This window comes from Telmatherina bonti (genome assembly GCF_933228915.1).
Source record: "Telmatherina bonti genome assembly, chromosome: 2".
Taxonomy (NCBI): domain Eukaryota; kingdom Metazoa; phylum Chordata; class Actinopteri; order Atheriniformes; family Telmatherinidae; genus Telmatherina; species Telmatherina bonti.
The window spans coordinates 9326904-9341357 of record NC_136620.1 but is presented as its reverse complement, the minus strand read 5'-3'; the positions used below and the strand labels follow the sequence as shown (position 1 = coordinate 9341357).

Sequence of the window (14454 nt, the reverse complement as noted above, 5' to 3'; positions counted from 1 at the left end):
GCTTTTAAATCTCTTAAAACACCTTTTCTCTTTGGCTTTTAAATCAATTTGAGATGCTGGTTATTTTATTGTTTTCTGCTCTAATTGTTTTAAGTTCTCTTTTAATTCAGTTATTTCATGTATTTTAAATGTTCCTGTATTGTAATTATTTTATGTGGTCGTGTGTGTGTGTGTGTGTGTGTGTGTGTGTGTGTGCAGCATTTTGCCTATTCTGCGTTGTTTTAAAGCGGGATAGTTGCAAAGAAAAATTCTTCAACTCAATAGAAGAATTAGACTGTGAAACAGTTGAACAGCTGAGTCTTTAGCTTGCTCTGAAAAGTAGATCAGGACTCAGAGTTTGACAGGTCGTTCCACCACCGGGGAACAACCTGCTAGTGATGTAGCCCCATGTGATGGGGGTAACGCCGAGCGTCTTTCACTGGTAAAGCGTAACCTTTACTAAAAATTTTAAATTTTTAGTAAAATTAAAAATCTTTAGTAAAACTAAAAATTTCATAAACTGACCCACCAACAAGCCTAAAAACTCACTAGCTTGCAACTTTGAGAATAAAAGACTGTTTTTCCAAAATAAAAGTATCATTCACAGACCTGAGATATACTGCACATGGGCGCGATCATTTGCTCCTATTACTCTAAGAAAGCAAGCTACTGAAAAAAGCAAGCTAGTTCGATTGTGGAAATTCGGATAGTGGGTGGAAACTTAATAATCGCGACCATTCTACAGCACATGGTGTTTAGGACTCGGACAGCACATCTGAAAAATGGGTTTGAGGGATCCCAGCTGTTACACAGAATATCTGTTATTTGCAGGTATGCATGACTCCTCTCAAAAACTTTCTCCAACTGTTCCAAAATGGCAATGCTGGATAAGATATATGATTTGATGATTGTATCCTTGTTCATCCCAAAAACCTTTACACGAGGTTTGAAAAATGAGTTCTCTGTGTCTCCTTGCTTTGTTTCAATGTCTCCTTCTTGTGACAGTAACTGCAGTCATGTGTACAATTACGCACACACACTGTTTGCGCATCTTTTTGAGACATGTTAAATTTGGACGTAATTTCTATCAGCAACATTTCTGTCAGGTTTGACAAATGACATTGCACATAATATAATTCATTCATTCATTCATTCATTTTCTAAACCGCTTTATCCAATTCAGGGTAGCAGGGAAGCTGGAGCCTATCCCAGCTGGCTTTGGGCGAAAGACAGGGTACACCCTGGACAGCTCCCCAGTCCATTGCAGGAGACATAATATAATTATGATTATATATTATTTGAGAAATATTACATAGAATACATTGAAATAAATCATAAATCATGAAAAATTCCAAATATAACTAATAAACAAAAAGGTATCCTTGCATATGTCTGTAAAGGTAAAATACTGTATATAAAAAAACGTTGCATTGACAGCAAGACACTGTCCTGGTCAAAAACCTGCACAAACTTGACAAACCATGTTCTTTTTGACCACCTTAAGAACAAGAACATATTTAGCTGCTCTTGTGAAGCATAAAACACCCTTTATGTGTATAACATCAACCAGCACAGATCACTAGTCATGGCCAATAAGCTGTAAGCTAGATTTGTTGACGACAATCAATAGTTGCGTCTCAAATTATTTTGTGCCCCCTGTCTCTGCCATGTGAATAGAGATACAATCATCCTGAAGGAAATTCCTCCCATCATGATTGCAACATTTATTGATTTGCAGTGACCCGAGCCATCCCAGCATAAAGCCCCTACAGCATAGCAGAACCGCATCCCATCACTGTGGGGGTGAAGCGTTCAGGCCTGGACCGATCTATTCGTTTATACCACACATGTAGTCAAGTATGTGACAAGAAGATGGTGAAGCCTGACTCCTCTGATCAGATTGCTTTTTCCACATCTCTATTTCTCATCTAGATGTGTGCCTGTGGCTTTTTCATCACTGATGTCTCAAATACCCATTATCTTTGTACAAAGAGTTTCATGCACTTTGAGCCTAACATTAATACTCCCGTCTGTGAACATGGACTGTTCTAGCAGACAGTTCCAGCACACCCTGCACTGACTGCTGCTCGAGAAGGACATGCGTTTATTACTTGCATTTTGCAGTGATGCACATGTATCCGTTACTGAAGATTTCTGACCCAGTTCACCAATGTTTCTACATGCAGATCTGCATGGATGTAATCTGTGGATGTAACAGCAGGAAACAGCCAACTGGGAGTCTTAGTAACACTCCCTTTCAAGCTCACCTATAGTGGCTTATTTTGTTGTATGGTACAACATAGCACCACTATATAAGTATTGAAGGTATTTCATTCTCCAAAAAAGTTTGCATGTACCTTCTTTAGGGACTGTCTTCCGATGTCTTGAGATTAAGTTTCCAGGGTGTAAATCACTAGTTTGACCATCATACTATATTGTATCACTTCAGTGGATAATGTTTTGATATTTGCCAATATCACAAATTCTATCTCAATAAGATTTTGATTTGATTCAGGGTCTAGTCATCGATATGAGACAATATCACATTCTGCGCAAACACAAGCTCTTTCATACATATTAAATCACAAAAATGTAACTAAAACATCAAAATGTAATTTTCCTCCTATAGACTGTACCACATTCTGTATAATGTTTACATCAAGCAGAAGAAAAATGGAAAAAATAATTTCTACTTGTAGAAATTAAAGATATGATGTAAAACCACAATATTTTTTAAGGTCTCAGACAAAATATTTTTAGAATTATGATTTTCATTGTAGTACAGCCTGATTTCATTATGGTCTCACACACACCACACAAAGTTTTTCTTGTTAGAATAAAGAAATGAAAATAATTTCATGTTTTCTTTCTAAAATCAAATCTTACAGATGATTAATATATGTGTGTTTTATCCATTTTTCCTTTTAGATTTAAACTATGGAAACACTGACAGTTGAACTGATGTGAAGATATAGATCTATGTATTATTATTATTATATCAGTACTACTTATTAGACTTTGGACTCTGTGAGGATTCCTGTAGTGTTTCTCAATCCAATCAGTAGTCTGCCATGTCTTCATGTCAACGTTTATATTAAGGTAGCTTCACAGAGGTAATACCATAAATAGTTTCAGTTGGCAGAATAAACCGCGTCGCACCGCACTGTGCAATTCACTTAAAAATTGATTAAAAATGCCAATGACATGGAGATGTTCAGCATTTTTATACAAGCCAGTCATAATTTGCTGTGTTTTGTCTGTCCACATTTAGACAGTCACAACGGTGACATAAACTGTGAAATTTTAACCCACTGAATGGGTTCAGGCAGTCTTTTTTCCACTGAATTCAACTGAACAGAAAAACATCAATGCTCATTTTACGTTTGCTCTGCCCTACTTTTTATACATATTCATATGTGACCATGTGTGAGGATCAAGCCGGTTAAGTAACTGACTCAGGAGAATATTAAGGAAATTCCCCAAAGGTTAGACGTGGGTTTATTGGGTCAAGTGAGAATCTGGATGCAAAAACCTTCACCGATTACACAAATGTTATCCACTTCAACACCTCCTGGACATTCTGCGTCATTCCATAAAAGGAGGCGTTTCCGTCGGGGAGCCGAGTGATAACGGGGTCAGCTACAGTGAATCATGTACAGATTAGGCTGTTTAGGGAATTACATCTCTCCCAGCTGACCAGATGCAGATGAGATGCTCAGGTGTAGCTTACTGGAAGCTTTGGGAAAATGCAGAAGAGATCTCAGATGCCAGACACGCGTCTCGCCACATAATTGTGAGCAGATGTGGAAACAATTACTCAAGTAGCTCACAAGTAATAGAATACGTTTGATGTGAACTACTTTATCTCTCATATTTCAAAGAGGCTTTAAATTTACTGCATGGCACCACATTCTTTTCCTTTTATTTTGCACAAAATACACAACACAATATAAGAAACTGCCATATAATCAAACACCTCTGTCTTTTTATCCTTAGTTTTTATCTTGTTTTTTTCCTCCTATCTCTTTCTTTTTTGATTAAAGACTTTCTTCATTTATTTCTTTTCTTTCATTTGGACGTTTGCATCATATGTATTTCAAAGCAACATTTATTTAAGCTCATAATTTTCTTTTATCTTGTCTGACTTTGTCAAGTTCAATATTGTCATTTTAAAAGTCAACACACTGATAAATATGATATAAATACACACATAGAAGCATGCATCTGCAATTCTAATATTGACATATGATAATGGCACAGATCCATCTTCTTTTCTTCTAATCAGCCTGTCTGTACCTCCATCCTCAGGGCTTTCTGTCAGACCTGCTGGAGAAAGCGAACAGACACTACGATGATCAGAAGCTGCAGGAGTACACACAGACCATTGTAAGACTGTTTTCTCACACACTGAAACACACAAAGCCTGCTGGACACATCTTATGCTCCTTATGTTAAGGGTTTAAAGGTTAAAACTTTACCACAAATATTTTTTCTTATTTTTGTAAATGAGAAAGTGACTTTAAGGTAGTAAGATGTTTTGTACTTCTTATAGCTGCAATGATTTGTCAACAAAGTCAATAATGAAAATTCATTTTTTTCTTTTATTTAAAAGAAAAAAAAAAAAAAAGAAAGAAAAGAAAATTCATTGAAAAATTTCCTAGTCGACTCGTTGCATTATAAACGCCCGTAACGGCTTTGCTAATAAAACGCTGCACCAGGCAACTTAACACCATTTACCAACCACGGCTTTTCAGACAGTAGAAGAACTCTAAACACCAAGCAAACGACGCAAAGCACCACGAGAAGTGCTGGGGGCAGTATTGTCATTTTGTTTAAACAACGAGGAAGAAATTGACGGCAGCGCAACCTATTTCCAAAGTTTGGGGATATTTCACGCTAAACAAAGTGTCAAACAGGTGAAATGTGTCGTCTGCCACGCAGAGCTGGCGTAACCACGGCAGCACGACAGTCATGCATGAGCATCTGGAGTGAAAGCACACCGGAGTCGTGGTTTCCAGCATCCTGGATGGCAAAGTTAACATTAGCGAGTAGCGATGTGATGTTGTTACCTCTGCCAAAGAGCTTATGTTTCTACCACCGTTTATCTGTTTGTGTTCAAGATAACTCAGAAATTTACAAATAGATTTTCATGAAATGTTCAGGAGTTGTTGGAAATGTGAAAAGGAAGAAGGGATTTAATTTTGATGGTGATCCGGATTACCGTTTGGATTCAGGAATGTTTTAAAGGATTCCCTGTTTACCTACAAAACAGGCTTTTCAAGATGTAAATAATCATTTCAGTGCAATTCTATGAAAATTAAGATGTTAAAACATTTTATTTATTTTGTTTTCTTTTTGAGGCAAATTCTGTACAGCTTGGATTATGACACTATAGCTAAGTCTGAATGTTTCAAAATAAATTAGTAGTAAGCTGTTAAGCTTAAATTTAATTTTCAACTGGTTCAGGAGTCGTTCTCTTAACTTACTAAAGGACATTATGTTGTGACTGACTGGGAATCAGGGGGACATTCATATGATGCAGATGAAAAGAGTGGGGTAAAACATACTGGAGCCTGTAAAACAAGCTGTGTCGACTGGAAGCACAGATGGTGGGCGGGACAGAAATAATTGTGACTAATCAAAGAAAATTATTTACAGATTAGTCGACTATTAAAATCATCTTTAGTTGCAGCCCTAGTACTAATTATTATTTTTAAGATATTCATTCCTGTGATCCTTAATGATTAAGAGAAATATAATAGGAAAATACAACTCGTGTCAAAAGTCTTTACAAACAGATAAACAAACATAATAAATAATAATAAAACAAACTGAGAGGATCAGTTAGTCCTACAGTAACACACAGTACCAATGCAGCTTTAAAGAAAGCTGCATATATTACATAGTTCTGCCATGGTGGTGGCAGCAGCGCTGTGCGGCTGAGTGGTCGCGCTCCATTGTGTCCTGCAGGTCATCTGACCAAAGTCCAGATGTGCTAACATCTGTTTCTTTCTGGAAACCCTGGAGTTGAGCTGACCTGATTTTCTGAGGCAGTTTCCTAAGCTCTCAGAGATGGAGCTATTGTTTCCTTGCAGTTGCTTCACTTAATTAAATCAACTGAAGATTTCTCCATTTATCTCAGGCACAGCTCAGGCACAAGTATCTATCAGACATTGTTGGTTTAAACATTTTTTACAGAGGCTTCTATTAATTAAAATACTGAAGGCAGCTATAATGGGAGAAAATGCACAGTTTTAGTCGAGGCAGAGATAAATGTTTCTGGTGCTGTTCATGCAATTTACATATATTACAACCAATATGATGGCCAGTGTTTACAACTCACACTCACTACATAACAATGACAAAAACATGCATAAGTCATACAGAGCGTGAGGTAGGATAGTTATAATACACTTAAAAACTGATATCGAAATATAATATTTAAGTTTATACTAGTGTGGTGTCTGTTTAATATTGTGTATTTATTTATTTCTCTTTATTTTTCTTTTATTTATTTTCCTCTACCTTGCTTAATGTCTTGTAAACTGCTTGTGTTGCATTCAGCCACAATTTCTGAAGGGCTGTCTGAATTATTAATAAAGTTTAATCTAATCTATTCTTTTCTAATATAATATAATATAATATAATATAATATAATATAATATAATATAATAAAAATTATTATCATTAAATGGAACAGATCAGACTAGAATTGCTATCTGTTCTTGCATATTGTTGCACACCCAGTCCATCGGAGGGTCAATACAGAGAAACAAACAACTGCTCATATTCACTCTATGCAGGACTTTAAAGCATGGGAGGAAGCCCAGTACCTGGAGAAAACACTGGGAAAATATGCAAACTCCACACCAACAGGACCCAGTGCTCACTGCCCCACCACCATGCAGCCACCATGTGTCTGATTTAGATGTATGCAATGCACCTTCTTACTGCTTGTAGTACTGGGACGCTTGTGGTTGACACATTAAAGACCAAAACATTTCACAAAAAGAATCAGCTGGCTAAAAAATTGTCTCCATACCAAGTGATGAATGAGACGGCTTTACAGCTCTGTTCATTTGTACACAATGTATGAATCCGTTATTTTAGATATTTCTGCTCTTGTTATGTTGTTGTTGTCGCTCTTTTCCCTCTGTGTCACTGGAACACTGCTGCAAATGTGCAGCTTTAGCAGAATGGATGCACAGTGGCGTGAGTAGTCAGGCCCCAGAAGCTGACCAATGAGAGCAGACCAGGTTTTAGGGGGAGTGGACAATTGATTAGTCAGGCCCCTGAAGCTGACCAATGAGAGCACACCAGGTTTTAGGGGGAGTGGACAATTGATTAGTCAGGCCCCTGAAGCTGACCAATGAGAGCACACCAGGTTTTTGGGGGTGTGGTCAGTCTTCTTAGCTTTGGTTCTTACAGGAAATGTGTAAATTTGCAAATGCGAATGACATTTTTGTTGGACGTATTTTTTCTCAATGTATTTCCCCCCCACCTTAAAAAATAACATGAAAAAAGAAGAGGGAAAGACCCTTTTGTTTTGTTTGGCTTTGTTTTTTGTTTGTTTTTTGTTGTAAAACAAATTCAGCATGTTTGCTTGAAAGTTTATGAACAAAAATTAAAAAAAATGTTGTAGAGCTCCTCATTCAAATTCTCTGAAAATAAGATTTTGGATAACAGGGGCATATTAAAAAATTTAATCATTAATTTTATTTTCTCATTTCTGTGCTGTTTCTTTCCATGTAGCTCAGGATGTTTGATCTGAATGGAGATGGGAAACTGGGCCTTTCAGAGATGGCAAGGTAATACACAATATTATTAACTTCTGTTCACTATGCAAATGTTAAAACATATTTCCTCTTGATGTTTATCATCCGTGAATTTCAATAATTTAACAGCTATTATGTGTTTTTTGCTAATGAAGTTAATCTCTTCCACAGGCTTCTCCCTGTTCAGGAGAATTTCCTTCTCAAATTCCAGGTACATAATGTTTAAATAAGCTACATATGCACAATAAATGCCCCTGACATTCAAGTAACAATATTTGTACCAACTTATTTTTTTTGGCATGTTCTATCCTGATAATAAAGTCAAATCTATTTCTACAGGGTGTCAAGTTGACTTCTGAGCAATTCAATTCCATCTTTACATACTATGACAAGGTGGGTGGAACTTTTTTCAGAGGGAGTCAATATCCTCTACATATTCCCAATCACAGCTCTTACCAGCGTTTCATCCAGTGAAAATCAGTGCATTTTGGTAGGATTGCTTCCTGTCATTATTGTTCCTGAAAAGCTTGCATGGTCCTGGGATTCCTCATCAAGTATTCTAATTTACATGAACAACAATGCTCGACGGTCACTTTTTTGAATAAGAGTAGTTGCAATAACAACCACCTCCGACACTTAGGTTCAGGGATGAGGACATTAAATATTAATAAATCACAACTTTGACTTTCCGGAAATATCTGGAAATCAGGATTACGTTTATAATTTATCCAAATGAAACAAAAATGTACGATCAATGTGCTTCCGCTGCTAAAGTATGAAGAGTTTTCTGGATGATTCTGTGGTTGGCTAAGAGCTACCCTTTTGTTAAAGTCACGAAGATGCAAATCTCTGTTTTTTCAACTGATGGAGCTAATCGTCGACCTAGGGAAATGAGTCAGGCCTGGCACACCTGTCCTTGTGTAAACAGCTCAGGGTGGTGGAGTTATGGTTCAGTTAATGGTCATATTTTCCACATTAACAGCAAACTGGCTGGGCATGACTACAGGGAGCAATATGATAAAAGACAAAGAGGAACGGAGCTGAGGAATACATCTGCTAAATCGTTTTTCTTGTTTATGATGTGTTATGAGCTTTGTGAGCCCGAGGGATCTCGGTGGCTTTAGGAATACTGACTCAGTTTTCGGTGGGCCGTTAGCTCTGCCATCATGCAACAAATGTTGTTCCTTATTCTTTCCTTGTTAGTGTTGCATAACTTATGTTGGTTCAGCAGCAGTGATTTCACCAAGTCATTGAATATTTTATTATTTGTTTATGAGACATCTATCCTGTGCCCTGATTCATTCACCCAGCGCACTCACAGTAGGATAACTACAAAATATACTGTTGTTGGGAAAATTACTTTTGTTTAAATATACTATTTATCCTGTAAAACAAAACTTTTAACTTAAGGACTATATTACTTCTAATATATTTTTTTACTCTAGTGAAACTACACAGGGGATTGAAGAAGCTGTTGTTGGTCTTTCAGGTTCAAAAATAAAACATTCTGTATTGATGACATTTTTTAACCATGAAATTAATCTTTGCACTGGTCAGTAATGTTATTTTACCTTTTTAATGTCAAAATGAAAAAGAAAAAGTTAATTCCTAACTCTGAAAGGAGACATAGACAACATTTTTAAGGATCTGCAGCAGCTACACAGGCTTATGCTTCTTCACAACTACTGTGTTCTTTACAGGAATTTAATCTGGATCTAATTTAAATATTTTCTAGGCCATAAAGCATAACTCAATTAAATATATTTCAGTAGTTTGTGTTAACATGTTTTGTGTGCTTTGGTACAATACTCTTTATTATTGTCTGTTTAATGTTAGCAATGATGTTTTCCTTGTTAACCATAGTTTTTATGCATAATCATTTTCAATGCCAAAAATTAACTTAGTATTCAGTAATATCTAAAACCATGATGGAACAGTGCAATGACCACATAACTTTGTGCAGGGTGATAACAATGTTTTAGAAACTGTTTTAAATGTCATTAGTAAATCTCAGTATTTTAATGGGAAGTAATGCCCAGCAAGCTGTTCAGGAGCAAGTCTTCTTTCTCCACTTCCTTTCTTTTCTGTACTACTGTGCAGTATGTGGATTATTGCAGCATACCTGAAGATCATTTAGATGTCGCAGGTTAGATTGGAAGGTAGTAAACACAGAAATTCTTAACGTATATAAAATCCTACATGAATAAATGCAGGATTAAACAGTTTCATCCCAGAATTTCCTTAAATGTTCCACACTGGAGTGATAGGGTGGATTCGCATCAGGATAGTCCGCTAGACTCGGTCCGATTGGGGACTCGGCTCAGTTGTAGGGGGGTGTATCCATGCAGACCGAGATCATGTTCACACTGCACGTTGGTCAAACCAGTCAAACCATTAGAATAATATATCCCCATTCCCACCAAAAGTGGCGCTGCACTGGTATTTAGCAAAAGAGAGGACAAGACAAGTGAAGAAGAAAACTCAACTGCTCGTTAAACATGGAAATAACGCAACAATGACCGCAGTAAGAATAACAGACGAGGCAGAGGACTCTTAACACTTTGTATTTACCCACAATGCAATGCAACATCAAATGCATGAAGTGACTTTTTATTGTAGTCCGCTTCCTGTATTTGGTTCGCTTTAAATGGGCCAAGACCTGCATTTGTAGGCAGACTGAGTCTGAACTGCTGTTTCGAATCAGAATTAGTTTGGCGCGTTCACATTTCCGCAAACGAATCGGACTTTTCGAGCAAACAGATTCGGATTCGAATCAAAAAGGCGTATTGCCCCTATCCGGGACCTGATTAAAATCCATCTCACATTGAATTTAACGTGTTTTCTTTTGATTCATCTTCCATGATTTGACACTTGAATGCATCCAAACCAGTAATTTTACCAGTAAAATTTTAATAAGCTCTGCGGAGAAAGCCAATAAAGTAAGCTCTGTAATTTCTTTACAGTGAAACTTGATTATTTTTTTTAAAAAGCATGAAGTCAGATTGGAGCAGTCCAACACATCACTGGAGATGATGCCACTAGGAAGGTTGCGTGCGTGTTCATGACTTGCAATTGACTGAAAACTTGCACACACTCTATTTCTCTCTCTCTCTCTCTCTTGCTTACTTGCTGAGGACAGGGCTGAGTGTTCAATCATACATGAGCCACTGCAGTCCATTCATGTGTATACGCTCTGTGAATGGAACACTTCAGTTTATGTGTAATTAGTTTCATCATTTTGTCATGAGCTCAGCCCCTGCAGTGGCAACACAGGCAGCTGCTGAGACTGGTGCTGAGAGATCACGCGCAGGGCAAAGTTTGGCCAGTCAGCTGAATACTAACATTGCTCACAGGGCCACAGCCCCAAACTGTGCAGGGACTTAAAAGGGTCCGAAAAGCAAGATGGCACGCAACTCTGCAAGAGTCAACTTCATGTTTCTCTCTTTCCACATCATTCTTTTATCCTCGAAGGGAAAAGAAATAGAATTCACACTTCATTCCCAGAATCGGGGACACTTCAATCTGACTATGTAAACATCATTGGACATCTTTCAAAATTGAAAAAATTAAACTGGCAAGACATAGACAGCTCTGAAGTCATCTTGATACCGAGCCCATATTAACAGATCGCAGTCTTAGTCCACTTGCCAAAGGCAAATTTCCAGTAAGTTGGACTCGTCTGGTCCAAAACTTTATAAACACGGAGATGAGACATAGCTCATTAATTAGAAAAGAGGATCCACACTGACTTTACAGCTAAACCTTTTTTTAGGAGTTGTGAATGGAAAGTCTTTTTAAAACCATTTGGCTGACACATTCATAACTGCTGCCATAAAATACTGAATGAAGTTGAGCAGTGGAGCAGGAGGAAAATATCATACACCCGTCCGTCACAACATTTAAACCAACACGTCCAAAAAACAGCTCCGACAGGGTATGGAAGGGACATCCCTGGGTGTTCTTTGGTGTTTGACACCAAGATGTGACTGTGTTTCCTGGTCTGTCATGCTTGTTTGGGCTTAAATTTCATAGTATGCAACAGTGTTCAGTAGGTGGCAGGTGTCGGGACCTGGGGCTTCACAGCAAAACAGTATCACCTCTCCTGTTAAAGGGTTTGGCTTGAGATAGGCAACAGATTCATTTTAGAAAGCATAATTTTATCAGCCTGTTTTTCTTCCCAGACTGTTCTTAAAGTGGAACTATTATGTGCATTTCAGGCTAATTTATTTTTATTTCTGAGCCCAGAAGGGCTGGGATTGATGGAGTTATTGTCACAAATGGCTTTATTTACTTCAGACCGACCCTCTCCGTAGGCTGTCAGATCAGCCTGCGGGCAAAACGAGTGGATTGAGACTCTTCCGCATTAAGCCCCGCCTCCCGCCACTGCACTACATCGGGAGCGCGCACCGCACCTGCTTTCACCGTCATTGTAACATCTCATAAACAGAAGGATTAGGCTCATATGAACTCAATAAAAAAACAAAACACAATGTCAACACATAGCATACAGCCCTACATGTTGGAACCTGAATCAGAGCCTGAAAACGAAGTGGAAAACAGCAACCCACAGCAACGAATGCAGCAGGATGTCTCTCTTTGGTAAACTCACCAGCCATCGTTGGAAATAACTTTATCCCACGTTTTCCACCCGCCTGATGTATTTGTACATGCCCTTGTTAACCAGTAGAAGGTAACCAATCACCGAACCTTATCCCCCGGGACGTCACAAGGATTTCCAAGTAGAAAAAACTCTCTAAAACGACGCATTTTTCGTCACCATGGAAACCGAACGGAAAGAGTGCTGGAACTCAAACTCAAACTCAAACATGCGTTTAGGTGATAAAAAACAGTGCCGTTCACATGTCTGATGAGGATTCAACACTGTAACACTGTAGAAAGCTCAGAATACTCCAAATACCATCATAGCACCCCTTTCAAGTTTGTTAATGAAAAAACAAACAAAAAAAAACCATCAATGTACTTTGTTGATCTCTTTCAGGATGGAAACGGTTATATTGATGAGCAAGAGCTGGAGGCTCTCCTACGAGATCTTTACCAGACAAACAAGAAGGTAAGGTGGGGATAAGCTGGTTTTACTGGAAATACGCTCCCATACAGCACTTCATGCAAGTTTGTTTTTGACATTTGGCTCATAATCCAGTTTCTCTGCTATCACTTCTGCTCATAATAAGCTTGAAAGCATTGTAAAGTTAGCGCTCCTTTACCACATGTTATCCTGTATGACTGAGCGGGCTGCATGTGTTACATAAGCAGGACTGCTCTGGTTCTCAGCACTACAAAAGCCCAGATCAAAAGCTTTACTGATACCAGCAACAGATCCAAGCTGATTAACTGTTTGTCATTTTGGTTCCAGGATCTGTTTAATAAGCACAAGTGAAATCAATCTTTGCTTCTGTTCAGAAAGCACAGCAAACAGGAGATGATGCTTTTTAAATCAAAGTACAGACACATAGAATAATTCAGAACAATGTCCATTTATATTCATCATGGTTCCTGTGTAGATACAGCAGAAAGAGCAGCAGCAGACTGAATACACAAATAAAAGAGATCCACCGTAAATTAAACAATCAGTCTTTATTATGAAAATTAATTGCTTTTGCTTTCAGGCTTTTGACGCTTTAACAATGTCTGATTTGATTTTCAAAACTGTCAGACAATGACTTGTACATCTAATAACATTAACTACCACGATTTGTTGTGGATGTACAGGTTTAACTTCTGGATTTATAGTCGAAGCTGAGTTTTATTTCATTGTATTCACGCTCATCTTTGTTAATTTGATGCATAAGTGATAAGACAGTCGTTTTCTCTCCCAGGTGATACAACTGTGACTATTTCTGCTCCCTAAATGCTGGATGGAGCTTTTGTTTACTCCAAGCCACATCTCTCCGTATTGAGGACAAGTGTAAACAAAGTTTTTGTTCAGGAAAGAACAAATAAAATAAATAGCATGAGTGAACACAAACTTTTAGAGTGCAGGGAGGGGCTGAAGCACAGCAGAGAGGGAGGTGTCTGCAAACCTTTTCCTCAACCCTCACATCAATGAATGGACTGCGCAGATTCTGTACCACAAGGGTACAATAAAACCAAGATCCCATACAGATAAGTAAAACATAATCCTGCTGACCTCTCATCCGTTTGCTCAGGAGATGGACGCGAAGAGCCTGCAGGGCTACAAGGAGAGCATCATGAGCCTCTCCGATGGAGGGAAGCTTTACCGCGGCGAGCTGGAAATCGTCCTCTGCAGAGAGCCAATTGTGTGACCGTTGTTCCTCTCCTCTTGCATATCTTTGTTTTCTCTGCCTACTTTGCCCTCTTCTCCTGAGACCACACCCACACCCAGCTGAGTGGCAACATATACCAGGTGCATGTGCCAGACACCCCCTACCCCATTCATTGCCCAAATTACTCCCCCCTTCTAATATGACAAACTCAGATTGAAAGATAAGTGCACTGTCGGAACAACAGCTCCTCTTCCTCAAACCCTTATTTTGTGAAAACTGACCTTTGAAAACTAACCACCTTGATTTTTATCCTCTCAGCTCATCCCTATTCATGCTGTGCCTGACTTGCAAATCCTGACCAAAAGTTCAAACCCCTTAACTCCACAGGAAAAATGACCCCTGACCCTGTCTTCATTGTTCCAATTACCTGTCAACTTTGCATTAGATAAAAAATA

At 38.3% G+C, this 14454-nt stretch overlaps 1 protein-coding gene across 2 annotated transcripts in view; it reads left to right on the top strand.

The window, feature by feature from the left end:
* The window catches only part of calb2a (calbindin 2a), a gene marked incomplete at both ends in the record, with an annotated part of 31913 nt that extends 17875 nt beyond the window's left edge, over window positions 1-14038 (top strand). The window contains 6 exons of one of the 2 annotated variants that reach the window (XM_079255507.1): window positions 4288-4365; window positions 7732-7787; window positions 7926-7965; window positions 8094-8147; window positions 12754-12813; window positions 13922-14038. In XM_079255507.1, the coding sequence (XP_079111633.1) occupies window positions 4288-4365; window positions 7732-7787; window positions 7926-7965; window positions 8094-8147; window positions 12754-12813; window positions 13922-14038 (405 nt within the window). Of the gene's footprint in view, window positions 1-4287; window positions 4366-7731; window positions 7788-7925; window positions 7966-8093; window positions 8148-12753; window positions 12826-13921 lie in introns of both variants that reach the window. The other variant, XM_079255506.1, reaches the window with a different exon arrangement.
* Window positions 14039-14454: the final 416 nt, after the last annotated feature.